The sequence below is a fragment of the Vombatus ursinus genome, unplaced genomic scaffold (assembly GCF_900497805.2).
Source record: "Vombatus ursinus unplaced genomic scaffold, bare-nosed wombat genome assembly UNPS02014775.1, whole genome shotgun sequence".
Lineage (NCBI taxonomy): Eukaryota > Metazoa > Chordata > Mammalia > Diprotodontia > Vombatidae > Vombatus > Vombatus ursinus.
The window spans coordinates 5,085,230-5,113,036 of NW_020954553.1; the positions used below are offsets into that span (position 1 = coordinate 5,085,230).

General features: G+C 46.3%; 2 protein-coding genes across 4 annotated transcripts in view; both read right to left on the reverse strand.

The window, feature by feature from the left end:
* YBX1 (Y-box binding protein 1) overlaps positions 1–4,616 on the reverse strand; it is a 30,576-nt gene extending 25,960 nt beyond the window's left edge. For both annotated transcript variants that reach the window (XM_027864396.1, XM_027864395.1), the window contains exons 1-2: positions 4,308–4,616; positions 3,509–3,572 (exon numbers count right to left, since the gene is read on the reverse strand). In XM_027864396.1, the coding sequence (XP_027720197.1) occupies positions 3,509–3,572; positions 4,308–4,473 (230 nt within the window). In that variant the 5' untranslated portion in view covers positions 4,474–4,616. The remainder of the gene's footprint in view (positions 1–3,508; positions 3,573–4,307) is intronic.
* Positions 4,617–6,101: 1,485 nt separating this feature from the next.
* Positions 6,102–26,421, reverse strand: PPIH (peptidylprolyl isomerase H). Of its 2 annotated transcripts, none has more exons than XM_027864726.1 (10): positions 26,317–26,421; positions 25,727–25,791; positions 23,978–24,001; positions 23,647–23,691; positions 23,487–23,529; positions 21,914–22,006; positions 18,673–18,760; positions 18,360–18,400; positions 18,009–18,098; positions 6,102–6,497 (listed from the first exon to the last, which is right to left on the reverse strand). In XM_027864726.1, exons 1-9 carry the CDS (start codon positions 26,380–26,382, stop codon positions 18,030–18,032), a joined length of 534 nt encoding a protein of 177 aa, XP_027720527.1. In that variant the 5' UTR covers positions 26,383–26,421; the 3' UTR covers positions 6,102–6,497; positions 18,009–18,029. The 2 variants fall into 2 exon arrangements, with proteins under 2 accessions (XP_027720527.1, XP_027720526.1); XM_027864725.1 differs by lacking the exon at positions 6,102–6,497 and adding an exon at positions 6,620–6,791.
* Positions 26,422–27,807: the final 1,386 nt, after the last annotated feature.

Genomic DNA, 27,807 nt, shown 5'->3' on the forward strand with positions numbered 1-27,807 from the left:
ATCTTGCCTTTTATCAATAGTCCTAAGAATCATGAGTATCACTAAAAAACAATCTCCTCATCGTAAAGAGCTAAGGCCTAGAGAATAGAAATTACTGAGTACACAGCTAACTAGAAACTGAAATCATACTGGAATCCAGAACTCAACTACCAGCTCAGTGTTCTCACTAAGCAGCATTTTGATGGCCTTAAGCTATAAAAGGCACTTTATCCACAAGCCTGTGAGGCAGGCTACGTAAGCAATAGTCACAGTTGAAGAAGCTGAACCTCAGGGTCATCTTCCTCACAGTCAAAGACAGCGTCAGAGTCAGGATTTGAACTTCGCCTTCCCAAGTTCAGATCCAATGTTCTTTTCACCACGCCATTGTCTCCCTCTCTAAGTTACTATGCATGACCATGTGAAACTCAGTACTATTTAGTTTCTCTAAAAACAAAACAAAACAAAAAAAAAACTTCCTAAAAAATGCAAACCCTAATTTGGACTGACTCTCCAAACTAACAATTTGATTACCGTGCACAAAACAAAAACCACTGGAAGTGGAAGAATGAATGCATTAGTAGTAGAGGTCCAACTAATCCAAATAAGAGATCAAGAGATAGTTTATGACACAAAGCTCTCCTGTAACGGAAAATGACAAATGAAAGGTAGATGCCAGAGGTTTGGGGTTTTTTGGGAGACTATTGTGATTAAGTTACTTGCTCAGGGTCACAGAACTACTTAAGAGTCTCAGGCTGGGTTTTAACTCAGGTCCTCCTGATTCCTGAGCCAGTGCTCCATCCACTGCACCACCTAGCTGTTCCAGTGCCATAGGTTTTTTTTTTTTTTTAAACTCCATGGAAGTAGTTAAAAGGACCCAAAACCCCTGACCTCCTCCCCTATTCCCTAAAAAAAAACCTTTGGGACTGAATAAAAATGCAAAGAAAGAATACTCTAATTGTTTTAGACATCAAGTAGCTGTGGGAAAGATAAGGAAGGAAAAAACCCAAACATGTGAAGATAAGTCAGGGGCCATCTCTGGCACATTTTGAGGAACCTTATTCCCAACAATGGAAGAGGAAAAACAAAACAAAACAAAACATCAGAGACATTAGATCCTGCAACCACTGATAAAAGTGTAATCGTTGATAAACTGGTAAACTACCTAGCAAAAAAGCTTCAAGAGGGTATGTAAGGAATATGATCAGGGCAAAACAGGAAGATACTAACATCACCAGGAAAGTTTCAGGAAAAGCCCTAAAACTACCACCTCAAAAGTTTAGGTCAGACTGCCCTTTGGATCCAACTGCATTTGGAAATATTATAATCCATATAACAAGATCTGCAAAATAGAAATCCCCACCAAATAAAATGTCAAAACATCCTGGAAGGCCTAGCAGCAGGAAAACAGAAGTTAAATAACACTTGCTATGAAGCACAATAAACTAAACCAGAATGTCTAGCACTATGGGATAGTTAGTCCCAAAGGAAAAATGTTACAAATGGACTCAGTCAAGCTATGTTACATCAGTGTGGTTTGGTTACAACATAGTCATTGAAGCTACTGTGCCAACTTTACATAGGTACATCTGTAATTATGATATATTCTAGCTTTCAGAGCTAAATTTTAGGGAGTTAAAGCTAAGTTAGACAAGCACATGAAAATATAGGTTAAAAAAAAAAACCCAATCCCTCAGAACAAAAAACTTGTCTTAGGTACATTACCTGTGGTTTGTGGTTAATTGAACTGTTGCTCCTTTTCTAGCCTATTACACAGTTGGTATTTTTCCCTGCAATTTATCAAAATATTTCCCAAGGGTTATATTCTGTATCTTGCAGATTATGCGTCAAGTTTTTTTGGATACATCCTTGCTACCAGGGCAAGAAGAGGGATTTGGGAAGCACTGATTTGCCCATCAGTCTGTCATACAGATTTATATCTTTTATCAGTCACCAGTTAAAAATAAGCTAAGACTCCATGGGCTTCATGGCTATTTTACTAGCCCTGGAAGCTACCTTGAAAATGCTTCCATTGATTACAACAGAAACTGTAGAAGATACTTTGACTGAATGAGAAACAATTCATGAGGGGAGATTACAGTATTTTGAAGGCATTTTAGAAATCAAATCCAACCCCATCACTTTACACATAAAGAAATAAGAGGCCTAGAAAGTGAATTGGCCCCCAAACCAAACTGCTACATAGTAGCAGAGCTGGCATTTGAATCCAACCCCTTTCTACTACCCAATACCTGCCTCCATTACTAGAAAAATTTCAAGAGAGATATCTTAAACTAATAGTAATAGCTAACACTTACATAGTGCTTACTTTAAGCCAGGCACTGAATAAAGGCTTAAAATTACCTCAGCTGGTCCTCAAGCAACCCTATGAGATACATGCTATTATTCCCATTTACAGATAAGGAAACTGAGGCCAACAGCCCTAAAAGTGACTTGCCCAGGGTCACACAGTTATCAAGCTTCTGAGGTCAGATTTTAACTCAGTGTTCGGACTCCAGGCCTGCTGCTCTATTCACTGAGCCACCTAACTGCCCTCAAGCAGGTCCAGTCCCTTCATTTTTGTATAGTAAGTGGACGATATATTACCTCAGACCATAATTTTATTGCCTCACCCCTCAACTTCCCCAAGCTGCAAAAGGAGAAAAGCCCTACTGTTGTTGAAGATTTGGCAAAAATTAGAAGACTGAAATTTGTAGTTTTGGAAGGAATACATATTTTGATATTTTCCTTAGCAATTTCACACTGCTGCTTGTTCTAGAGTCAGACAAAGAAATGCAACAAGAGCACCAATGTATGCTGCTACTACAGGGGAAAAATATAAACTGGAGAAGCAGAAAATTTTTTAAAAAAGCAAACATTCCACATTACATTTAGCTAGCCTCAATCTGAATTATACCCAGACTGTGCAGACAGCAGAGCCCTGTTATAATGTAATCCACTACATCACTGCACCACAAACCCAAGACTCCCCTCCTCCCAAAAAGGTTAACTGGATGCAATGTTAATTTCGTCCCTGAACACCATCCTCACAAGGGTTATGTTAAGGAAAAAAAATGCATCATGGTTACATATTTATTGAAATCAAAACAACAGGAACTCTTTCAAGAAGACTTTTCAGGATGTTCTGACATTTCAACTGGGTGGGATTTCTATTGTGCAGACTGTTTTATGTACTACAATAAAAGAAAAAGCCTCTCTAATTTTTCAAGTAATCTCAAATGAGGGCTCATTTAACTGCTATCGACTTGCCACTCTAATTGCAAAACACTGCTAGACTGCTATTGTCAGTGTTAAGATCAGAACTTAAGTTACAAAACCATGAAAGAAGCAGCCTATTCAATTCTCCTTCGAGATAAGTGCATGCTGCAGCTGACAGCTGCTCTCTCGGTCACCCTTCGGGAGATCATCTCACTCTGAAGGGACCATTTTAACAAACGGATAGGCTTGGAAAGCATGGGCCAGGACACATGCAAGGGGGCAGGGTGGTGGCTGCTCTAGCTCATTCTCTCACCTGTTGATGAAACCATAGCCGTTTCTTACATTGAACCATTTTACTGTTCCCAAAACCTTCGTTGCTGGGAGAAAAAAAGAAGGAATCCAAGGTTACAAAAAAATTTCCGGAACCCCGCCGAGGCTGGACCCCCACACTCCCACCCGAGCCCACCGCCCTCCCCGCAGGCTTCGGGGGTGCCCGGGGAGAAGGGGGGCGAGAGAGGGCCCGGGGGCAAGGCAGCGACCGCGGCGCGGGCGAGAAGAGGGAGGCGCCCGGGCGGCCGCCGGGAAGACCGCAGGATCCATGGGAGCACGTGAGGGGAAGGCGCGCGGCAGCCCCCGCCCGGCCTTCGGAGGCAGGCGGCGGGAGGGGCGGGCACCGCGCCCTCGGTCTCCACGCGGAAGGGAGGGAGTGCGTGCAGGAAGGGGAGGGGACCCACACAACGGCGCTCGCACGCTCGCCCGTGGGGCGCGTGGCCGCCCGGGAGGGCCCGAAGCCGGGAAACCGTTACACACGCGGCGGGCAGCCCGCGGGAGGAGGGAGGCAGGGGGCCGGCGTGTGGGCGCGCGGCGGCGGCGGCGCGCGGGGGTCCATAGGGGGCGCGGGAGGCGGCGCGCGGGCCCGTCGCCCTGGGCACGAGGACACTCGGCCGGCGCGCGCAGAGGGGAGGGAGGGGAAGGGAAGGAGGAGGAGGAGGAGGAGATGAGGGCGGCGGCAGCGCGCGGAATCCATGCCGCGCGCCGCACCCCCCTCGGCTAACGGTCCCCCCACCGCCCCCCGGGCCCCGGCTCGGCCCGGCCCAGGCCCTGCCCCTCACCGATGACCTTCTTGTCCCCGCCGGCGGGCGCCGCCGATGTGAGGCCGCCGGGACCGCCGCTCCCTCCGCCGCTGCCGGTGATGCCGGGCTTGGTATCGGCGGTGCTGAGGGCGGGGGCGGCGGGGGGGGCGGCGGGCGGCTGCTGGGTCTCGGCCTCGCTGCTCATTGTTGCGGTGATGGTGACTAGGGCCTGCTGCGGCAGCGGCGGCTCCTCCCGGGGTGTGATGGTGACTAGGCCGGCGGCGGCGGTGGGGCTGCTCTCAGGGCTCTCTGGGGTCCGCTCTCCGCTCCCGCTACCGATCGAACTAGCGAGAATGGCGGGACGGGCGGGATAAGCCCTCCGAGCGACCCGCCTTATGCTCCGCTCATTGGCTCAAAATGCCATCAATCCGCCGCCTGACAAGAAGTGCTAGCTCTCATTGGCTGGGGGCGCATCACTCCCCCGCTCTCATTGGCTCTTGGAAGAGTAATTTGTCCGACTTACTAGCAATTCCAGCCTCCGCCGCCGCCACCGAGACCGGAACTAGAACTAGAGTGAAGCCACTGCTGAACCATAGAGTACCCGAGAGGGCGGGCAGAAGGAACGTGACTTGGAGCCCACTGTAGTGTGAGCCCAGCCCCGGTCCCAAGCGAGCTGGGGCGAGGTTGGCTCACTGGGCCGGGATAGAGCGCTCGAGTTCGACTAGGGCAAAGAGGAGAGGCTTGCCCCAGGTTCACGCCCCACCCTTCCCGGAAGTGTGTGTGTAGGGGGGGGTGAAATTGGCTAAGTGACACCTTGGCCGTCTCTGCCTCCGAAATCCACATGGCTCCACACCGGTTGCGGGCCCCCCTGGGGCCCCCGAGTGTGGATCTAATTTTTTTCTTTTCTGATTCAGGCATTTATCTTGTTATACGAACGAGGGGTCGTGCTAGACACTGAAACCTTTCCTATCCAGTGTCAGGCAGCAATTTTCCTTCTTTAATTGTATTATAGAAATACTCAAACATAGATAGGGATCGACGTCGTCGGGGAGAATACCTACGACGAACTTAATGTTTGAAAATGGCCAAAATGAAGGGGAAGAAGATTGCCTTCTTCACAGCCGTCACGTGGAGGAACGGGATTTATTTTGCCTAGCCCAGCAGGGCAGGAGGGTGGAAGGTGCAGTGGCAGACTTAAGGGGACAATTTCCTAATAATCAATGATCCAGCCGATGAAAGGGCTGCCCCTTGTGGTCGTGGGCTCGGCCACACTGGGGCTCAAGTACGTTGTAGACAGCATAGTGGATCTTCTCTTTCAGGTGCTTGTAGAAAGCCCTCAACCCTAATTGTCATTGGCCCCAAAACTGGTGAATGGGGAGGGGGGGCGTGGCAGGGCAAAGCCGTTTTTGTTCACGCACAAGGTGTGCCCACAGAGGGAGAAAGATTTTTGTCTGGTTCAAAAACTGGTCCCCAAGGCAATTCTTTGAGCTCCAAACTGGTTTTGAACAAGGGAAGCCTTGTTGGACTAAGCACACATCACCAAAGTAATGCTTTGAAGGCCAATTTAGTTGCAAATGGCCTAGTGGCTTAAATCTAGCTCCTACTTCTTGGAAATAGGAGTCCAAAGACTCACCAAGAGGCATGGTTAGCCACTGCAGGTGCTACTGGTGGAATGGATAAAAAGTAAGCAGGCTCCTTGCTCCAGTAAAGTCTGGAAGGGCAGATTTAAAGTGGGGTGGTAAGGGCCTTCTGACTACCCAAGTTCTGTCACTCAGCCACTGGTAGTTTGGTGAGTTACTATACCCCAAGTAAAGCAGGAGCCTCACTAACGCATAAGTTCTGACTTAGTTCTTTTATTGCAGACTGATGCTGCCAAGGCCTTCCAAAGTATTCTAGCTAGTTTTCACTCTATCACCTGCAACTTCTTTACTCAGACCTGGCCCTTTCCCTTGGTGGTCCTAAAGGGAACCATACAGAGAGTTCTCTCTCTTTTCCCTGGAGGACAACTGCAGATTTGACACAACTTCTTAAAACCCTAAGCCTGCCACCTTCCTTTGGAATTCATCCCTTTCTTGAATTCTCTATTATTCTCCCTTATCTAAAAGATGAAACAAGAGAAAAGCAGAAGGAATAGAATAAAACTGAAAACCTTCTGCCAGGAACACACATTTTTACCAGCTGTTCTTCTTCCTCAGTTCAGCTACGTTCCATAGCTATGTGCAGCATTGCCTAGGAAAGAAAGACAAAGACGCTGGCCAGGAGGTGAAACCAGTCATCCCGGCAAGTCCAGCTTAGCCTGAGTAAATAGACTGAGGCTCCCCTTAGATATAGCAAAAAAAAAAAAAAAAAAAGACAACCAAAACACAAACTTTATTTACATTTGAAAACTTAAAAATAAAAGGCTCAGGGTCCTGAATCCATGATAGGTCCTATCTCTTGATCACAAAGGCAGGCAGTAACCAAGGAAGCAAGGTGGGAGGCCAACCCATCTTCTCAGAAGCATCACCCAGGGCAAAAGGAAGCCTAAAACAAGAGAAACAAGGACTTCTGTGGGGGCCAATGGAAGGAAACAACTCTGAACAGTGGGATGAACCTGGCCAGCACTGAGGTTTGTGCCCACGTGAAGTGGTATAATAGAATGTTGACCTTGGGAGTCAGAAGAACAAGGCTCAATCCTGGCCCTGCTGCTAAGTCACAATGGGCCTCTGGCCAAATCAAAATTTCCTAAATTTAGTTTCTTCAGCTGTAAAATGGGGACACCACTATTTGCAGTGGGTGACGAAACAGGATAATGCATGTTGTTGGAGTCGGACTGTTATTAACAGCTATTATCTGGCACCTCTCAATGGCCTGCCTGAGTAGGGGAAATAAATAATAGAAAGTAGGAGAAGTATTCCTGCCAGAAGGAAATCCTAGAGTTAGGCAGAGCTTAGGATAAGAACTTCAGTAAACTTTAGCAAAAAGCCCTAGGACTGGAGTCAGAGTTAGATCCTGTGGGAGGGGCAGGAAAAGAGAAAGGAATGGCCCCACCCTTCCCTTCCACCTGGGGGTGGCCATGTACCCTGCTATTGCTCAATCAAGGCAGATGGCCTGAATCAGTTCCTTCTCACCTCCACACAACTTCTAGTGCTCTGGAATAACCCTGGAGTTTCAGGTTTGAATTCTGGGCCATAAAGTGGCCCTTTAGCCTTTGTAAAATGCACAACAAACATCTCTTGCCCCACTGTAATGGCTATTTACACTGCAGGCAGTATCTTGGGTGGGGCTGGCTGGATCTGGGGCACAGGCTAGGCCTGACTGCCTCAGGATCCAAATCCCTGGCGCTTGCTTCAGAATTTTGAAAATATTTGTTGACTTTGAACTGGATAATGCCTAAAGTGAGGTCAGGCTAAGCCCTCTTGTATCCTATTCCACCCAGCAGGCCTGGCCTGAACACAAAATAACCTCTGGGAATAGACCCTTGACTCAGGGTTTCAAATAAACCAGGGCTTACTATGTGGCAGTATAGTTTAATACGAAGAATATTCTGCTCCAGCAGTCGGGAGACCTAGATTCAAATCTTGTCCCCCATTAACTATATGGCCTTGGAAAAGTCATTGCCTGTTTCTGGGCTTCAGTTTACCCATTTGCACAACAAAGGATAGGACCTTTCTTCCTGTTCTTAACATTTTAGAATTCTACATGGAACAAACAAGTATTTGTTGAACAAATGCCCAACCTCCAATGTGCCCTGGATGGATATTTTCACATGAAACCCCCACCACCCCAGGCCCTATATCCACCTTCACATTCTAAGTAGTAGGAGGCAGGTGCAGAAAGGTAAATAAATGGAAGGGAATCTGTCCAGACTGGCAGCATTGGGGAACGCTCCATCATCCCAAAGGCTGTTTCTCTTCTTGTTCTTCCAGTCCCTCAAAACAAGGTGCTGCAGGCAAGAGTTCTGTTCTGGGAGCAACTCAGGATGCCAACTGAAAGCAGCCAGAAGCTCCGTGCCTCTGGCAAGCTTTTTCATTCTTGGAAAAATAAGGGATTCCTTCCCTCAGTAAACTGCCCTGTGACAGGCCCAAGGGCTCTGACCTGCTAAGTCTTGCAGGTCCACACCTTTATAATGACCCTGAGATAGATGAGCTCTAACTTTAAGAACTGTCAAAGGCCCAAGTGTGGAACAATTAGGCTATGATAGACATCCAGGATCTGGAGAAAAAGTATCTGAGAGATCATCTATTCCCAGCCCCTGCTTTTGACACAGGAAGAAGCTGAGTCCTATAGAGGGGAAGGGACTTGCTTTGTAGAAGTCTTTACCAAGTGGAAGCAGCACTGGACTTGAAGTTCCAAACTCACTTTAACATTTACTAGTTCTTCGATCATGGGTCAGTCATTTAGCCTCACTCAGAACTTCAGTTTCTTTATCTGTAAAATGGGCCAAATACTTGTAAAACTTAGCAGGGCCACTGTGACACTCAAATATGATAATGTATGTGAAGTACATATATCAGTGTCAGCCACTATATTGCCCAAGGTCTCCCTGTCCCTTCATGGCCCAACTCAGGTCAGTCAATAAGCATTTATTAAGTGCCTGTGCTTAGTAAGCACCATGCTAAGCTCTAGGGATACAAAGAAAGGCAAAAGACAGTACCCCCGCCCTCAAAGAGTTTACAGTGTAATGGGGGAGACAAGCAGCAAACAAATTATGTACAAAGAAGCTAGATACAAGAATAAATGGGAAATATGTGAGAAGGCACCAAAAATAAGAGGGGTTCAGAAAAGCTTCCTGTAGAAGTTGAGATTTTAGCTGGAGCTCAGAAGAAGCCAGGGAAGGCGGTAGGTGGACACAAGGAGGGAGAGCATTCCAGGCATAGAGAAAATGCCCAGAGCTAAGAGATGGAGTGTCCTGTTTGAGGAATAGCCAGGAGGCCAATGTCACTGGTCTGAAGAATACATGTTGGGATGTGTAAGATATAAGAAGACTGGAAAAATGCAGGGAGGGCTAGGTTAGGAAGGACTTTGAATACCAGAGGATTTGATCTTAGAGAAGACAGGGAGTCACTGGAGTTTTATGGAGTATGAAGGTCACATGATCGGATCTAAGCTTTAGGAAAATCACATTAGTTAGTGGCTGAATGGAGGATGGATTGTCGTGGGAAGAAACTTGAGGTAGTCAGACCCTTCAGCAGCTACGGCAGTAGTCCAGGTGAGTTGATAAAGGCCTGCACTAGAAGGGGTGGCAGTGTCAGAGGACAGAAAAAGAGGCATGTTCAAAGAGAGGTTGCAAAGGTGAAATCCAGAAGCCTTGGAAACAGCTTGGATATGGCAGGGGAGGAGGGGTGTCACAGATAGTGAGGAGTCCAGGAAAACCCCTAGCTTGGAAGTCTGAGGGACTGAGAGGACAGTGGTGCCCTTGTAGTAACAGGTTAGTTGGGAAGGGAGAAGGGTTTAGAGGCCGCATGTGGTTCTCTAGGTGCTCAAGTGCAGCCCTCTGACTGAATCCAACCTTCACAGAACAAATCCCCTTAATAAAAGGATTTGTTCTGTAAAACTTGGTCTCAGTCCAAAGGCCGAACCTAAGGACCTACAAGGCCACATGTGGTCTCAAGGCTGCAAATTCCCCACCCCTGGTTTAGGCGAAAAGATAATGAATTCGGTCTTGAACATGCTGAATGTAAGACATCTACCGGACATACAATTCCAGGTTGTCTGAAGGGTAGTTGAAAATGCAAGACAGAAAGCCAGCAGAGAGGTCAGCAGCTGGATAGGAAGACTGGAGAATACTGAGATGATTAAAGGGGCACGTTCTCCTTTGGAGCCTACCCTGATATCTCCCTAATACCCAGACACATGAACACACAAATGATCTTTCCCTTCTCACATTTCTCCCATTCTCTCTGGACTTCGACACCTATCTGTTTCCCTTCTGTGCCATCACCATTTGTGTATTTGTCTTTCTCATGCTGACCTCTATTCAATGATCAGGTCTTTGAGAGAAAGGCATCACTCTATCTCCAGCCCTGAGCACAAGACCCTGCAGAAACCAGTTAGTCAACTAGCATTTATTAAGCATCTACAGTGCCAGGCACTGTGTTAAGAGTCGGGGATACAAAGAAAGGCAAAAGACAGTTCCTGTCTTCAAGTAGGGCACGATCTAATGGAGAAGACAACATACAACCAACCATGTATAACAAGATAAATACAGAATAAACAGAAATAATCACCTAAGGGAAGGCACTAGAATGAAGAAGGGTCAGGAAAGTCTTCCTGTAGAAGGTGGGATTTTAACTGAGACTTGAAGGAAGCCCAGAGGGGAAGATGAGGAGAAGGAGTGTTCCAGGCATGAGAACAACCTATGAAAACATCAGGAGTCAGGGAATGGAAAGTCTTGTTTGAGAAACAGCCAGAGAGCTGGTGTCACTGGATCCAAGGTTACATGTAGGAGGTGAGGGAGACAGGAAAGTGTAAGAAGGGTGGAAAGGCAGCTAGTGGTCAAGTAATCAAGAGCTTTAAAAGCCAAACCGAGGATCTTATATTTGATCCCAGAGGCAATGGGGAGCCAAAGAAGATAACATGGTCAGACCTGTGTTGTAGGATAAGCAATTGGATAGCTGAGTTTAGGATAGAATGAAGAAGTGAGGAGACTTGAGGTAGGGAAACCCACCAGCAGCTGCTACAACAGTCCAGGTGTGAGGTGATAGGGACTTGCCCCAGGGGGCGACAGTGTCCAAGGAGAGAAGAGGGCATATACGAGAGCTGTTAGAAAAGTGTAAACCACAGGACCTGACCCCTCATGCATTGCATGTGGGGGTGAAAGGGAGTAAGGAGTCATGGGTGACTGGGAGGATTTGCCATACCCTTGATATCAAGAGAGAAGTTAGGGGGAAGAGGAAGGTTTGGGGGAGAAAGAGAACAATTCAGTTTTGGACATGTTGAGTTTAGGACGTCTAAAGAATATCTAGTTTGAGATGCCTAAAAGGCAGCTGAAGATATGAGACTAGAGGCTGGAGAGAGTTTAGAGATGGGTAAGGCGATCTGAGAATCATCAGCATAGAAATGATAATTAAATCCTGGGGAGCTGCTGAGATCACCAAATGAAATAGCACTGAGGAAGAGACGAGGGCCCAGGACAGAGCCCTGGGAGACAAGTAGAGTGATTGGCAGTGACCTGGATGAAAAGCCAGCAAAGAAGACAGAGAAGCAGTCCGACAGGGAGGAGGAGAACCAGGAAAGAGCAATGTCATGAAAACCTAGAGAAAAGAAAGAAGCCACAAGAAGAGGGTGATGGACAGCGTCAAAGGCTGCAGAGAGGCCAAGAAGGAAAGAGATTGAGAAAATGGATCTACAGCAGGTACTTGTTAGACTGAACTGAAGAGTTCCACCCTCTTCCTGACACATTCATTCACTCTATGGCATTAGAAGGACACCAGAGGTCCTACAAGACCGGACCAAAGTTACCTAGTCCAAAGTCCTCCCAAAAATGTGAAGCCCTATTACAGTATCATCAGGTATACAGTGGCCATCTGTCCTTCTGAGTCCAAGAACCTTCTCCCTGCCTATTTCAGAGGTGTATCTGATCTTTGGCTTGACTTTCCATCTGGTTTCCTAGGGATATCAAATTGTGAATAGGAACCTAGAGATCACCTGTTCAACTCCCTACTCTCCAGTCCAGAGAAGGGAAAGAACCGACCAAGGTCAAATTGGGAGCAAGCAGCAGTGATACATCCAGGCCAAAACCAGGTCCTTCCAGAATGGATCTCCCCCTAGAATTTGCTTCCACAGGTTAAAACTGATTAGCCACAGCAACTTAAGGGACAAGACTTTCTTATGGATACTGCTTAATTCCCTGTTGGGCAGAAAAGCATGCCTGAGGAGAGGGAGAGAAAATCAGAGTAAAGCCCCACTGAGGGACATCTCAAAGATCCTGGGCTAGGAAGGCAAGGCTATGACCCAGCTCTACCATGGGCACACTGGGAATCTGCCCATCCAGCTCATCTGCTCCACTCAGTGCTCTGAATCCACCTTGAGACGTTCTCTCTGCGCACCATGGTACATGCTGGTTCAGTTGCCAGGAATGCCATTCCCTTTTGCTGTGAATCTAGCTGAATCCTTCCACCCCTTCAATACCCAGCTCTAACTCCCCCATCACCAGAAAGCATTCATTCCCTCTGGCCCTAGCTTGGAGTCATGTCCCACTTCTTCGAACTCTCATAATCCTGTCTCTGCCAAACCCTTGTCATTCAGCATCTAAGGCCTGGTACCATAAATTAATGGGGGAGGGGGACACGCAAGTGGCAAGGCGGGGGGAGACAGGACGGAACGAGGATTCCAGTGGTGAGGGAACACCTGGATCTATGATTTCATCAGTGTAGGAGGAAAGCCTCTGTGGAGAAATGCTCTGAGAGATTGAGGGACCTGCCCAGTGTCTGAGAGCAAGAATGGATTCAGTTAGAACTTGAACTCAGGTCTTCTTGACTCCAGGGCAGGCCCACCCTCTCTCACATTGTGAACCTTTTTATCCTAATTACTTGGGAAACTTCTTGAGGGCCAAGCTTTGATGCCTGCATTTCTTCATGTCCCTTGGAAGGGCCAAGCAGAACACCATGTGTATGGCAGGCAGTCAATACAGAATTATGGATTAGAATAGTTGAATAAACCTATAAGAATTGGGAGGAAATCTTGGTTATTATTATGAGGTTGTTCTCAATGAATAAGTATTAATTAAGCACCTACTATATGTCAGACTCTGTGCTAGGTTCTGGGAAATACAATGACAAAAATTAAAATAGTCCCTGCCCTCAGGGGCTTACATTCTTTCAAAGGAAATTATATGTACCTAAGCAAATTCCAAGTATACTTATATCTGGAGGAGGAGGGCCCATAATATTCCCTATGCAGGGTTAGAGCAATATAATGAAAACGGCAGTAAGTTGAAAATTAACTTAGAAACTTCATACAAAACCAGTAAAAATAGCACAGGCTACTACATAAATTAGATAAAGCCATAACAAAATTCATGTGAAAAAACAGAAGGGCAGGACTAGGAAAAGAACTAACCATCAACTTTCAGTATGTATTGTAAAACAGTAATTATAAAAACTAGCAGAGGATATAAAAACCTACCAAATGAACAGACAAAAGAACTTTAAAACAGAGCTGAATGTATGGCTGAATGTCAATGATTCTATTTACGAATGTTTAATAAACAAATCAATGGCAAAAACCTAGGGACGTAATTATCATCCAATGAACTGTCTGAAAACCTGTTACTTACAAGATAAAAATGGGGCTCAAAGTCCTACCTAAAAACATACACTACAATAAAATGTGGATCAGTCAATAAGCATTTGTTAAGTGCTTATTGTATGGAGGCACTGTATTAAGTACTGGGGATGCAAAAAGAGGCAAAAACATGGTCCCTGCCCCCAAGGAGGTCACATTCTCACTGCTCACATATACACAACTATGTACACATATGATGTAAATGGGAGGTAATCTCAGAGGGAACCCAAGTTGGGGGGGTGGGGAATAACCAGGATAGTTCTCTTACATAGAATGGAACCTGAGCCTAGTCCTGAAGCCAGGTAAAACTAAGAGGTGAGGTGAGGGTTGTACAGCATCCTAGGCCTGAGCGACAACTAGCAGCACGGCATGAAATGTCTCATTCAAGGAACAGCAAGGAGGCTGGTGTTGCAGGATTCTGGAGTATATGGAGAAGAGTAAAGTGTAAAAAGACTAAGAAAGTAGGAAAAGGCCAGGTTTTGAAGGTTTTTAGAAACCAAAAAGAGGCTTCTATATTTGATCCTAGAAGTAACAGTAAGTAATGAGGTGAAATGGTCAGACCTACACTTTAGAAAGCTCTTTCATGGAGGATGGATTACAGTGCAGAGAGGTCAACCACAAGACAATACTGCATAGAGCAGGCGTGAGGCAGACAGCTTTGCACAGCGCTGTCAGCTGTGAGTGGACAGAAGCAGACATGGGGGGATAGAAACAGCAGGGCTCGGTAATAGATTCAACACATTGGTTAAGAGCAAATGAGGAGTTGAGGATGATGCTGAAGTTGTGAGCCAAGGTAACTAGGGGAACGGTTGCTGCCTAGATCAGGGGTCAACAAACTATGGCCCAGGAGTCAATCTGGTTTGCTGCTTGGTTCTGATGGGCCCGTGACCTGTACCTGGCCCACACAGTAAGGGGAAGTTCTGAAGAGGGAAGGATTTGCGGGGAGAGATAATTCTTTCTGTTTTGGACATTCTGATTATGAGATGTCTATAGGTCAGGCCATAAATATCAGAGTTCCAGCAGGCAAATGGTGAAGGAAAACTGAAGATCAGGAGACAGGTCAGGGACAGACAAATAGATCTGAGAATCATCTGCAAAGAAATGACAATTGAATCCAAGGGAGCTGGTATTATCAAACAAGATAGATTAGAGGAAGAAGAGAAGAGATTGTAGTTCAGATCCTTGGGGAACAACTATGGTTACCCGGCAAGACCTGGATGAAGATTCAACAAAAGAGTATGAGAAATGGTCAGACAGGTAGGAGAAGAACCAGGAGAAAGCACTGTCAGGAAAATCTAAAATGAAGAATGTCAAGGAGAAGGTGACAGACAGTATCAAAGGCTGCAGAGAAGTTAAAAAAAGGATGGGGATTGAGAAAAGGCTATTAGAAGTTTCGGTAGAATGATGAGGGTGGAAGCCAGACTGCAGAAGAGAGTGAGAAGGAAGTACAGGTACCAGTTGTAGTTAGCCTTTTCAAGAACTTTAGCCATAAAAGGGAGAAGAGACATAAGGAGATAGCTAGTGAGGATGGAAGGCTATGGAGTGTTAAGGATGAGGGAGACATGGGTGTGTTTGCAGGCAACAGATATGGAAGATTGGTGAAAGACTGGGGGAGCTAGAGTGGACCATCTGTCAGAAAAGAGAGGATAGAATCAGATCAAGGATGCATGTAGAGAGGTTTTCCTTGGCAAGGAGAAGGGCCTCGTCATGGACAAATTGTGAAAGAGGAAAAGGTGGGAGACCTCTGTGTGAGATGACATGCAAGAGAGAAGGGGCTCTTGGTAAATGGCTTCAATTTTTGTGAATTATGAGGTGAGGTTCTCAGCTAAAAGGGTTGAGAAAGGCAGGTACCATGGAGGGCTGAAGAAGAGAGGAAACAGTCTGGAATGACCTCAGTGATGAGTGGGATAGTGGACTGATTAGAGAGGTGTAAGAGGAATAAGCCTTGCTGCAGTGAGGGCTCAGTGGAGATGAAGTAACAAATTCACAGTGGACTCAGCTGAGTTTCACGATCTTCTCCAGCTCCATTCAGTAGCACGTGCATAGGAGCAGAGACAATGGAGTGTGGGAATAATCCAAGGCTGGGGCCTGGCAAGGCCGAGCTGACGAAAGGAGTAGAAGACAGTGTAGAGCTGAGCTAAGAAGAGACTGGAGCCAATGCAGGGGTGATGGCCTGTGAGAGAACAGAAGGCTGGGGGACTAGAAGTCAGGTAAGAACAAAGAAGAGGTTGAGGGGATGCCAGGGGGAAGTGGAACAAAAAAGGATCAGATAAAGGAATTCCAGGTCTGTAAAACAGCCAAAATTAGGAGCAACCTCTACTTGTAGCATTCCACCGACTGGGGAATGTCTCCATAAATGGAGATCTAGTCACCTATTAGACTGTGATTAAAGCATTAAAAATGGGAACAATGAAGATGACAAGGAAATATGGAAGACGTAGATGAAACAACATGAAACAAAACCAGTGGAATAAGAAAAACACATACATCTTTTGTTGCTGTTGGTTTTCTATATTTTAGCCAAAGACACGGACTGCAGAGAGAAAGAAAAAACCCAAGGTGCATGTACACAGGGAGAACACCAAGTCACGCCCTGACTGTGGCTTGGGCTGACTCAGCTGCCCATGAATCCAGCTTTTCAATGCATTGACTGGCTTTGTTGATTTTTTTATTGATTGGACCTTCTTTTTCTTCTTTTTGTCTTTAAGAAAATACTGTTTGTTATATGGGATAGCTCTCTCAGAGGTGGAGGGGTACTAGGGAAAACTACAATATTAAAAAAAAAAAGCGATAAACTTGGAATCAGGAAAACCTGGATTTGCATCCTATTTCTGACACTTACTAAGCAGTGTGAACCTCCTCAAGGCTCAACTTCTTGGTCTCAAATGCCTCATCTGGGCAGCTGGGGCACCATGGACAAAGCACTGGGCCCGGAGTCAGGAAAACCTGAGTTCAAATTCAGCCTCACTTACTCGCTGTGTCACCCTGGGCAAATCGAGTCATTGGGGCCTTCCTCAGTTTCCTCATCTGTAAAACGGGAATAACAATAGCACCTGCCTTGAAGAGCTGTTGTGAGGAGCAAATGAGATAACATTTGCTGCCTCTGTCACTCCCTATGTGACCTTGGGCAAATCACTTCATGGGACCCTGAGCTTCATCAGTAAGATGAGGGGGAAGAATTCAATCACCTCTAAGGCCTCTTTCCAGACAGTGGGGTGTGTGGGAGCCAGCTCAGACTTGTGCAAGAGAGCTAGCCAATTTTTAAATTTTCAGGGTGAGCATTTACACTTTGGTAATCAGTTTAGTTCAGTCATTTTTCACTCGTGTCTGACTTTGTGACCCCATTTGGGGTCTTCTTGGCAAAGTGGACCAGGAGTGGTTTGCCATTTTCTTCTCCAGATCATTTTACAGATAAGGCAACTGAGGCAAACAGCGTTAAGTGACTTGCCCAGGGTCACACAGTAGTAATTGTGTGAGGTTAGATCTGAACTCAGGAAGAGGGGTCTTCCTGACTTGAGGCCTGGTACTTTATCCACTGTACCACCTTGCTACCTGCAGTCATCAGTCGATGCTACAAATCAGGGCTTGATTTACTGCTTTGTTGATGGTTGAGACTTGAAAGTGATAAAGGAAATGTTAGTAATGCAGATTAAACCTAAAAGTATGCCATAGATTCATTTTTCTGGAGAGCTGGTTGTTAAACATGTACCAACACACCACTGCTTCCAGCTCTACCTGCGATCCTATATGCCAGTGTCTGGGTTTTCAAATAAATCCTTGAAATGGGCTTGCTTAATTGTCATTTGTTTTTTACCCATAATAAAAACTTACATTTCTGTAGCACTTTTAGGTTTACAAAGTGATTTCCTTACAAATACTTCTTAAGGTAAGTAGTCAAGTATTCCTATTGTTTGCCTTATTTTACAGGCGAATAGACTGTCGATCCGATAAATTAAGCCCACCATTGCAGAATAGGAAGCTTCAGTGTCAGACTGGGACTTGAACTCAAGACTCTTCCATCCCAAGTTCAGTCCCAAGTACACAGTGCCTGGCACAAGGTAAGCACTAAATAAATGTTGGTTTAATAATTATTATTTGTAAAGTGTTTTACAAACTTAAAGCGCTATACAAATACTAGTTGTTGTTACCTTCCAGATGAGGAGAATTCCTGTAGCCTCCCAGAACTGTTCTAAGACCCAGATAAATTAACATATTTTTCAATCTGAAAACGTCACATAAAGGTCAACTACTGCAGTTATCATTCCAAAGACCAGGGGCAAGGGAGGGTCCCAAGAAGCCCTGGCCTCCCTCTCCTAAGAGACAACAGCGCTGAAGGCAGAAACGCCCTTCTCTCCCTACACTCTCTTCCAGGCAGTCTCATTCATCCTCATGCTCAGGGCAGTTTCCAGTTACCTCCCGCATTCAACCTTCTTGGTTCAGCCTAGCTAAGGTGGAAAAAAAAGTGCTATTTACCTGATTCGGCACTGATCTCCATCACATCTCCCCACACTGGGAGATGACCACAGGAAGCTTGGGCTTGTTGTTGGGTCCAGTGGGAACATTCTAGGGAAAGGAAGCATAGGCCAAGTGAGCCAACACCCGCTGCGCTGTGCTCCTGGTCCCAAGGACGCAGAGTATACCCTCACATTCACTGAAAGTGTATCAGAGGGAAATGGGGGAATTAAGAAAGACAATGTAGGCTGGAAGCCACGACCAGGAAGATGTAAACTTCCCTTTTTACAGATGAGGAAACTGAGGCAGTCTGCTGGTATCAGCTTTAAAACACAAGGTGACCCTCAAGGCAGGAAACCAAAATTCACTCACCTCAATTTTTCTCATCACTAGAAGTCCATCAATTATTTTTCCTGCGGAAAGAATCAGAGCTAAATGATATTGTTTCTTGTGTGCTCTCTCCAAGTCTCTCCCCCCATTCTGCAGCTGGCTCCGAAGAAGCCCAGTGGCTCCATGGCAGAGGGGCCATATCCAGAACACAGCAAATTCTGCATTTCAGGCCCCTTCAGGACCTGGAGGTGGAGACAGCCCATCAATAGAGCAGGTGACAAATGACAGCTCCAGGAACAGCCCCTTCCCTCAAAGCCCAAGCCAGCAGGCAGTCAGGTACAGAACCTGAACTCACCAAACACCACGTGCTTCCCATCCAGCCAGTCACACTTGGAGCAGGTGATGAAGAATTGGCAGCCATTGGTACTGGGGCCACTGTTTGCCTGATTTAAATGAAAGAATGTTGCAGTGAGAAGCAAAAGAACAGGGACGCCTCTGTCCTACAAGGAGGGCTAGGCACCTGTGGACCTAAGGCCAAAGAAAGGGACTCTCCATTGGGTTACTAAGGCCCTGCTGTCTCAACTAGACTGTAAGCTCTTTGACGGCAGAGGCCACACATTCTGCTTTGTCTTTATGCTGAAGGCTGTATTTTTACTTCACTAATACATCGAGGCCATTGGATATACGCTCCTTCAACTCCCTTATCACACTCCTCAGAACTTCCCCGCCTTATCACTCACTTTCTCGTCTTGAAGGAAAAGCTCTTCCTACTCACGATTCTGGGTAATACCCACGTCCTCAGTCTTGCTTTTTGTCTCCACCAGGACCTTCCTCTAGCAATCCTTCCCTCTCCAATTATTCCTTCCCATCAGCTTATTAACACTGACAGAACTCCTGAATCCAAAGGTTTCTCTTGATCCTTCCTTTATGTCCAGTTACTACTAAACTTCTTGGTAGAGTTGCTTATACTAAGAAACTTCATTTCCTCCCCACCCACTCTCTCCTCGACTCCTTGCTGACTGGCTTCCTGTGTCACAAATCTGTTGCAATACTCTCTCAAAGGTCACCAGGAATGCCTTTTGTCACCGAATCCAATGGCCATTCAAGGGCCTTGTTTGACATCGTGGCTCCTGCCCCTGCCCCACTAACTGATTCTACGTATCTCCTCCTCCCTTGGTTTTCAAGATACTATAGGCCTCCTTGGTTCTAGTCTTTTTTTTAACTACTCCTTCTGTTTCTCTGGCTTCTCTTCTTCTTCCTGGCATCTTCAGGTCAGTGTTTCCTGAGATTCTTATAATTTCTGTCTCCACAACTTTGAAATCTGTCCCCTTCTCTCCACTCAATAGCTAGCACCACAGTTCAGGCTCCCCAGGCACCTCATGCCTAGACTCACTACTGCTGGTTGGGCTCCCTACTTCAGTCCCTTCTCTATTCAGCTGCCAAACCGATATTCTAAAGCTCAAGTGTGACCAGGCGCAACCGCCTACTTAGCAAACCTCAATGGCGCCTTCTAGGAACAACTATCAACTTCTGTTTGGCTCTTAAGAGCTTTCCAACTTGGCCTCTTCCCCCCTTTCCAGCCTTTGCACAAATCCCCTCCTTCCCACCCCTGCACCCCACTCCCGAGGACACACTCCAGGGTCCAGCAATGCTCACCTCCTTGCTATTCCTCCCACAGGATGCACTCTCTCTCATCTATGTCTTTGCACTGGCTGCCCAAGTGAATATAATGCTCCCCCTCCTAACCTCTTAGAACCTCTGATTTTCTTCAATGCAGCCAAGAGTCAACTTCTACAGATGGCTTTTCCCAGGCTCTCCTCTGCTCCCTCCAGCTGCTAATGACTTCCCCCCTAAGGCTACCTTCCATCTCCTCTGGGTCTTATATTTACTGATGTATCTACATCTTCTTGGCCACTAGAACATAAGCTCTTTGAAGGCAGGGGCTACTTTTTGCTTCTTTTCTATCACCAATGCTTAGTACAGCCCCTGGCCCACACACAGTAAGCACCTAAATAAATGTTTTTTGATTATAGCCATGGCCCTCTTTCCATCTCTCTCTACACTCTCTCCCATGATAAACCTCACTCACTCTTCAGACTTCAGTAGATGACTGACAATCTGGATCACCAGCCTGGACTTTCTCCTGAGCTCTATTTACATACCCCACTGCCTAAAGGGTATTTCTAAAGGGACGTTTCCACTAGCACTTCAGCCCCAACTCCTCCAAAACGGAGTTTGTTATCTCTCTCTCTCTCAACCTGCTTGTCCTTCCGACTACCATTTCTCTTTGTGGCCCTGGCACTTGGTCTATGTGTCTTCAATCCCAGGATTATCCTCAATCCTTTCCTCCTTCTCACCCCACATGGTCAAACAATAACCAAATCCTATTGATCTTATTTCCCCATTCTCTTCTCTTCTCTGCCCCTTCCTTTCTATTCCCACTGACATTACCCTCATACAGGTCTTCACCACCACCACCTTTCCTACGGTAACTGCTTCCCACTGGGACTCTCTCTTTGTCTCCTCTCTATCCTTTATTCTTCCATCAGACTTAGGCCTTACCTATTTTGGTCATTTCACCTCTTCACCCAAAACCACTCACTAGTTTCCTGTGACCTCTGGTACCAAGTTCAAGCAGCCTAACCCGGCTTCGATGCCACTCGCCAGAGCTCATAGCACACCCCCTCACGTAATCAACATACCAGCCCACCTGGATCAGTCACTGTCCACTATATGGGTCCCACACTTTCCCGCTGCTCTAACCTCTTGGCCTAAAATGTCCTTCTCCCCACTCTGGTGATTAGGTTCCCCACTGATTTTTTAAGCCCTGGTCAAATGTTACCTCTTCTAAGATGCCTACTCTTATTCCTATCCCTTAGCCTCAGAGGCATCTAGTTGGTGCAATGGATGGAGTGCTGGACTTGGTGTCTGGAAGACATGAATTCAAATATTGCCCCAGACATTTAACTGTGTGACCCTGGGAAAGTCATTTAACCTGCTGGATTGAACTGCTATTCTCCATAGCTGCAGACGCAGGGCAGGGCACATAGGAGGTGCAAATTGGGTAGCCACCATTTAGCTGATACTCAACAACAGGGTCTAGAGCCATCTTTGGGCTGTACCTGTTGGCATCACTAGCACCTGACCTCTAGAGAGGCATTACCAGGGCAACTACCACCTAATTCCACAAAGGGAAGGCTGACACGTTGCTTGCTGTGCTTGGCTACTGTGGAGCTCTTATAAATATGACACTGGGGACAGCGTGAGCAGGGGTGGGCCCCAGGACAGTCTTTCCTATTGGGAGACTCCAAGGGAGAGAACCAATGACATGTTCTGACTCAAAGAAAGCACACATGGGAAAGCAAAGGAGAAAACCGAGCTTGGCCACAACTTTTTCAAGGCCACCTTATTCAGATGAGTTTGAGCTCAGGTCCAAATGACACAGAACTACCTGTGTGGTGAGCTAGCTTGTCCCCAAGGACAGGAGGATGCTGAGTGGCACAGATAGGCCTGGAGTCAGGAAGACTGGAGTTCAAATCTGGGCTGAGACACTGACTAGCATTTAACAACCCAACACCTCTACTGGATATACATACCATGGAAAGCAGACCTGGAGCTGAGTGCCTCAATTTAAAGTTTTCATCTGCAAATGGTCCCCGATAAATGCTTGCAACTCCAGTGCCATCTCCCTAAGCACAGAGAGAAAAGATCTCAAGAGAAGGACATCAAATTTCATCTAAAGAGAAGCATTTCTAAAGTTATTACCTCCCTGCTCTCAGAAAGAAGTGGGGGATTACAGGTAGAGAATGCTGCATACACAGTCAGGCTGCATAAAGTGACCAGAACTGGTCTTCTCTGTTACAAGGCAGGGCTCAATGCGGGGTGGAGAATGATAAAAACCAGAGGCATCAATAAGACTTTTGAAAGTCCATTGGTTGCTTTCACCTTAGAGGTTCTCCAATGACCAATAAGTTTCTACCCAACACAATCCATCCTAGTAGAGAGCCAACAGCCGAGGCATCAACCACACAGAATCACAGATAAGAAGCATGTGGGTCGAAGTCAGACTTCTAATGTGATGGATCCAAGGGCACGTGAAGCAGGGAAGATAGAGCCTCTGGGTTAGGAGCTTGTGCCCTACAGGCAGTGAGAACTCCAGGGATTAAAGACTCCACCAGGGATATAAACAGAATAGGAAAGGAGACTGCGTCGTACACACACGTTAGAAAGGGTCACCACAGACCTCAGGCCACAATGAAGTGTGCCCCTCTGACAGAGACAAGAATTACCCATCTTTTAAAGCTCAACTCAAATGCACACACGACATAGGCTAGCACTTGGTGTGCCAGTCTTCTAGTGCAAGTCAAGCCATAATGAGTATGACAATTATCTGTTGGTTGTGTGTGTTTTATCTACCAGTAGTCTGTGAGCTCTACCAGGGCAGTGACTGTCTCTTATCTTAGCTTGTCACACAAATAAATTTTGTCGAAGGAATGAACAAATGAATGACAAATGAATATGAGAGAATATGGATTAAAGCCAGAGCAGTGCAAAAGCTATTTGGGTTTACAACTCCACGTGCATTTGGTTAAAACCCAGCAAATAAAACCATCACCGATTTGGCTCCCTCAACTCTCCCCCGTCACACATGCTCACATTTGGGATAAGGAGGAGAGATAAATCAATTCATCACCATTATTTCCTAAGTAGTCCTTCTATTCCTGTAGTTACATATTCTGTTCCTCTCCGGAAGTGAGGGCAGAGAAGGCAACCAAACCAACCATTCTCATCCCAGACTCTGGAAAGCATCCACTCAACCTTGCCTCCTTTCAAGGCCTTCCCCACACCATTCTATTCTGCTCTACAGCAGGGCTGAGGGTAGGGAGAGAGGGATGTCTGCCAGGGGGTAATAAAGAGCCAAGAATGTGGCTTGATGCGATGGGGTCTGTGGATTACTGTAGAGAAAGAAAAACGATTGAGAGAACTACCATGCATCATAACACTAAACAAATGGATTTGTGACCAGCACAGAAAGTGCCCTCCTCTGCCACCCCTCCCCCCATCACTCTTTTCACAAATGCCTCTCTGATAAATCTGACAGTAAATCACAAAGGGGGTAAAGCAGAACTCTTGCAAAGCTGGAACAAGACAAACTTACATAATACCTACATTTACAAAGTCTCCTCCTTGGATCATGAAATCTTTTATAACCCTAAAAAGAGGACAAACAAAGGATCAGAAAGGAGACAGTGATTTAAGGCATACGGCCGGGGAGGTGTCCCTGGCATACCCAAGGGGGAGGGGGGGAACTGGCAGCCCCAAACCTCACCTGTGAAAAGTGCTTCCTTTGTATCCGATAGGGACTCCATCTTTCCTACAACCAAGGAGAAAGATGAGAAATGGAGAGACTGCAGGCAATCCTAGGCCCATCTACAAAGCAACCCCAAGCTAGAAAAAGACCCTCCAAATTAATTCCCTAAACTGCTTCTGGGGAAGTAGGAAGATAGGGTGATCAACTAAAAGAGGCAAGGCCTGAATCCCTGATCCCAGCAATTCCCCTAGGCCTTGATGGCAGCTTCCCAAGGGAACTAACTCCAGCTTTGGGCAGAAGGCTCCCACCCAAGCCATGCTTGAGGGAAATAAGCATTTTGCAGACCAACCTGAATTCTCCTGTGCAGAACTGCCTGAAAGAAAGAAAAAAAATTATCTGCAAAACCATATACACTGAGAGAACATAGGAAAGAGAAACTTTGACCTGGGAGTTGGGGTAAGGGAGAGACACCAGCCATCTATTAACAAAGGTTCACACATGCTCATACACATACATGGAGGTGTTAGCAACAGAGGGTCTCTCTCAAAGGCTCTTGTGTGTGTTTGTATGTATACAACCAGACACTGTTTAAAGGCCATCACACATACAGAAATGACAGTAACAAAATAATCACATACGTTAGAGACAGGTACCCAACAACAGTGACTCTGCTCTTCTCTTCCTGCCCCCAGATACTGGGAACAAAAAGACAGACAGACAAGCAGAGAGGGGGGTCTCCCCTCTTCAAGAACAAAACAATATAAAACAAAAAACACCACCTTGGAGGAAAATGGAAAGAAACAGGAGTGAAGGGTGTTTGGCATAACTAGGTCTCAAGTTATGTTACACAAAGCAGTAACCATCAAAACTATGTGGTGCCAGAAAATATAAAAAAGTAGAACAACGAAAAAGCTTAGCAAAGCAAAACCTAGAATCCTATCAGTACAGCATCCCATGTTTGACAAACCCAAGTACACAAAATACTGGACTCTTTGATAGGAAACACTAAGAAAACGGGATAGAAGTATGGTAGGAAAGATCACTGAATCTCAAGTCAGAGGACCTGTGTTCAAATTCTGCCTCGGATACTTACTACCTGAGGCCCAAAACCTTCCTGCAAACGAGGTTCTTCATCCGCAAAAAGAGGGGGTTGAAACACATTGGGGTCCCTTAAGTTCTTTCAAGTCAAGCACTTGATCCTAAAAAACAGTCTAAATATAAAATGTTGCACAAAAAAGAAATTAGAGGGGCATGGGAGGTCATCTTTAACAAATGTGGATTAAAGAATCAATATGTAACCAGCTGCAATATATACAGAATATTAAAGAAAAAAAAGACAATTTAAACTATAAAATTAAAAAGGGTTTACACGAACAAAAATTAAACTAGAAAAAAGTAAAAGCTATGAATGGGAAAAATATTTTCATTAAACCTATCTTATGAGAATCTAACATCCAAAATCTAATGGGAATTATTGCAAACCTCTAATATTAAGAGTCACCAAGACTTTGGGGTCATAATCTTAAGAGAAAGCTCTAAGATTATGCAGTCACATATCTATGACTCCAACAGATGTGTGGTCATGGGATAAAGATAAGTAGATGGAAAGACAGCATTAAGTGCTTACTATGTGCCAGTTTTCACAGATATGTAAGCCATCAATATGTCATCTGAAAAACTGCCCCAAATTACGAATGATCAAAAGAATGCAGATGAAGACAAAATGAGATCGATCACATTGGTAAATATGAAAAAATACAAGGATACTAGGGGAAGACAGGATCCCTAAAGTACTGCAGGTACCAGTGAGTTGACCCAACTTATTTGGAATTATTCAAGAAAAGATGCAGAACTAGGAATACCCTTTGACCCAGAAACCCCATTACTGAGCTTATACCCTAAAGCAGGGTACGAGCAAAAAAGTCAGATTGTAGAGGAGAAAAATGCTACGTCCTCCCAGACAGACGCTGGAACAGACCAGACACTGACAAGGATAAGGACACAGTTACAGTGGCAAAGACTCTTTCCCTCCCCCACCTCCCCACGCCCTGCTAGTCCCACAGAACTCGGGGGTGGGGGTGGGAGGTACTTCCCGGACCTGAAATTCTCCGCTGTCTTGGGCACGATGTCCGCAAAGAGTTCAATCTTCATTCGGCCAACCTCCTGCAGGGCGGGGCAATGCCAGGGCGTGTCAGTGACGTCACCCCTCCTATCGGCCGGTTCCCCGCCCTGGGAGGGACCCCGTCCCATTCCCCCCACCCCACCCCCACCACCAAGTTTGGTTTTGCCAATTCATTCTCCCCAGGCTCAAGTGTCTAGGTCCCGGTCAATCTGACCCATCCTGGACTCTGATCTCTCTCCTTGTTCCCTGCCCCGCCCGCTCTCCCCCACCTTCCAGCCCCTTGGGCCCGCCCGCTCTCCCCCACCTTCCAGCCCCTTGGGCCCGCCCACTCCCCTCCCCTCCATCCTCGAGCCTCTTGGTCCTGCCCATGGTCCCGCCTGTTCCTCCGCCCTCTCCCCCCATCTTCCGGACGCATTGGTCCCGCCCGTTTTTCAGACTTCACTACCTTCCCCATGCGGTTCGCGTGGTTCTACATACTTTCCCCGCGCCCCCGGAGCGGCGGGCAGCTATCCCCTTTAGCCCTTTCCCCAGTCATCCTGGACTGCCTGGGTCCACCCCCGTCCCACCTGGCCACCGATGCTAACGTCAAAGAAGACGATGGGGTTGACGGGGCTTGAATTTGCCACCGCCATGATCCCGACACGGAAGCGGAAGCGGGCCGGCTCAGCTTCTGAGGTCGCTGAGTTGCTCGGGCAGCAGCGCAGGCGTGCTGGACGCTGAGTGCCCGGCTCCGCCCCCTGGGCCGAGGTCGGGACGAAGAAGGGGCGGAGCTACGGAGGCCCGGTGGCCCAATGGCCATGGGAATCCAGGACCAAGGAAGGCTGAACGCCGTACACGTGTCTCACATTTCTTTTGTCACTGTCAGATCCGCTGCTGCCATCTTGGTTTTTTCCCCAGCCCCACCCCCACACACATGCTTTCTCAAATCTTAAAACAAGCTCATAAAACATCTATTACCTGCCTACTGTGTGTAAAGCACTCGACAAACCCTTAAAATGAAGCCCTGGCATGTATCTGCAGCCTTGGGCTGCGGCACTGGAGGAGGTGCGGGTTCACATGTTTAGAAGGAATTAAAACACCAACACAGATGGCGACTTTGGTCGTAGAGCACAGGTTTAGGTGCATTAGAGGGGTATGGAACCACAGTTCTTACTAGGATCCGGGGACCCTGCGTGCGAGAAGCTTACAACCCCTTTTTTGCTCTCCTACGATCTCTTGGTGACCTCATTTCACATCAGTTCAATTATGTCTATGCAGATGATCGATCCACAGGTCTATATGAAGACAAAATGAGATCGATCACATGGTCAATATGAAAAAATAAAAGGATACTAGGGGAAGACAGGATCCCTAAAGTACTGCAGGTACCAGTGAGTTGACCCAACTTATTTGGAATTATTCAAGAAAAGATACAGAACTAGGAGTACCCTTTGACCCAGAAACCCCATTACTGAGCTTATACCCTAAAGCAGGGTACGAGCAAAAAAGTCAGACTACCGCAGTAAACTATGTATCTTAAAATATATCACATTTATTGACATAGGATGACTAAATGTATGGACAAGAGCCTGGAGGGAAGCTATAGATAGTTCTGGAATATTGCATATGCCTCTTCTGCACTGTTCTCCTTTAAGACAGAGGCAGTTAATAAATGCTTATTGACTGACTGAGGGATACTGGACTAGAATTATATCTATATGCCCCACTAAATATTACCAGTCTGAGATCCTATTTTTTTAGGCTCAAAAGCTGCTAAGGTGCTAGCTTTCTTGTTTGCTCTCCCTTAAAAGAGGGAAGGTACCCCAGGCTCAAACCTGTTGACTTGACTCCTTCCCAGCCAAATGCTGGTCACTTGAAAGACCATCACAAACAGCAGATAGTGAGTGAACCCATTGATCCAAGCAAATAAGACATGGAAATCGCATAAATTACACAGATTAGAATATTCCAGAAAATGAGCAAGAGTAAATGAGCTCTTTAGAGATGACGATATCTTAGTTTCATCAAGTGAGAGACTGATCTCACTCAAGGGGAAATGCCCTGAAGTCTCTAGGGAC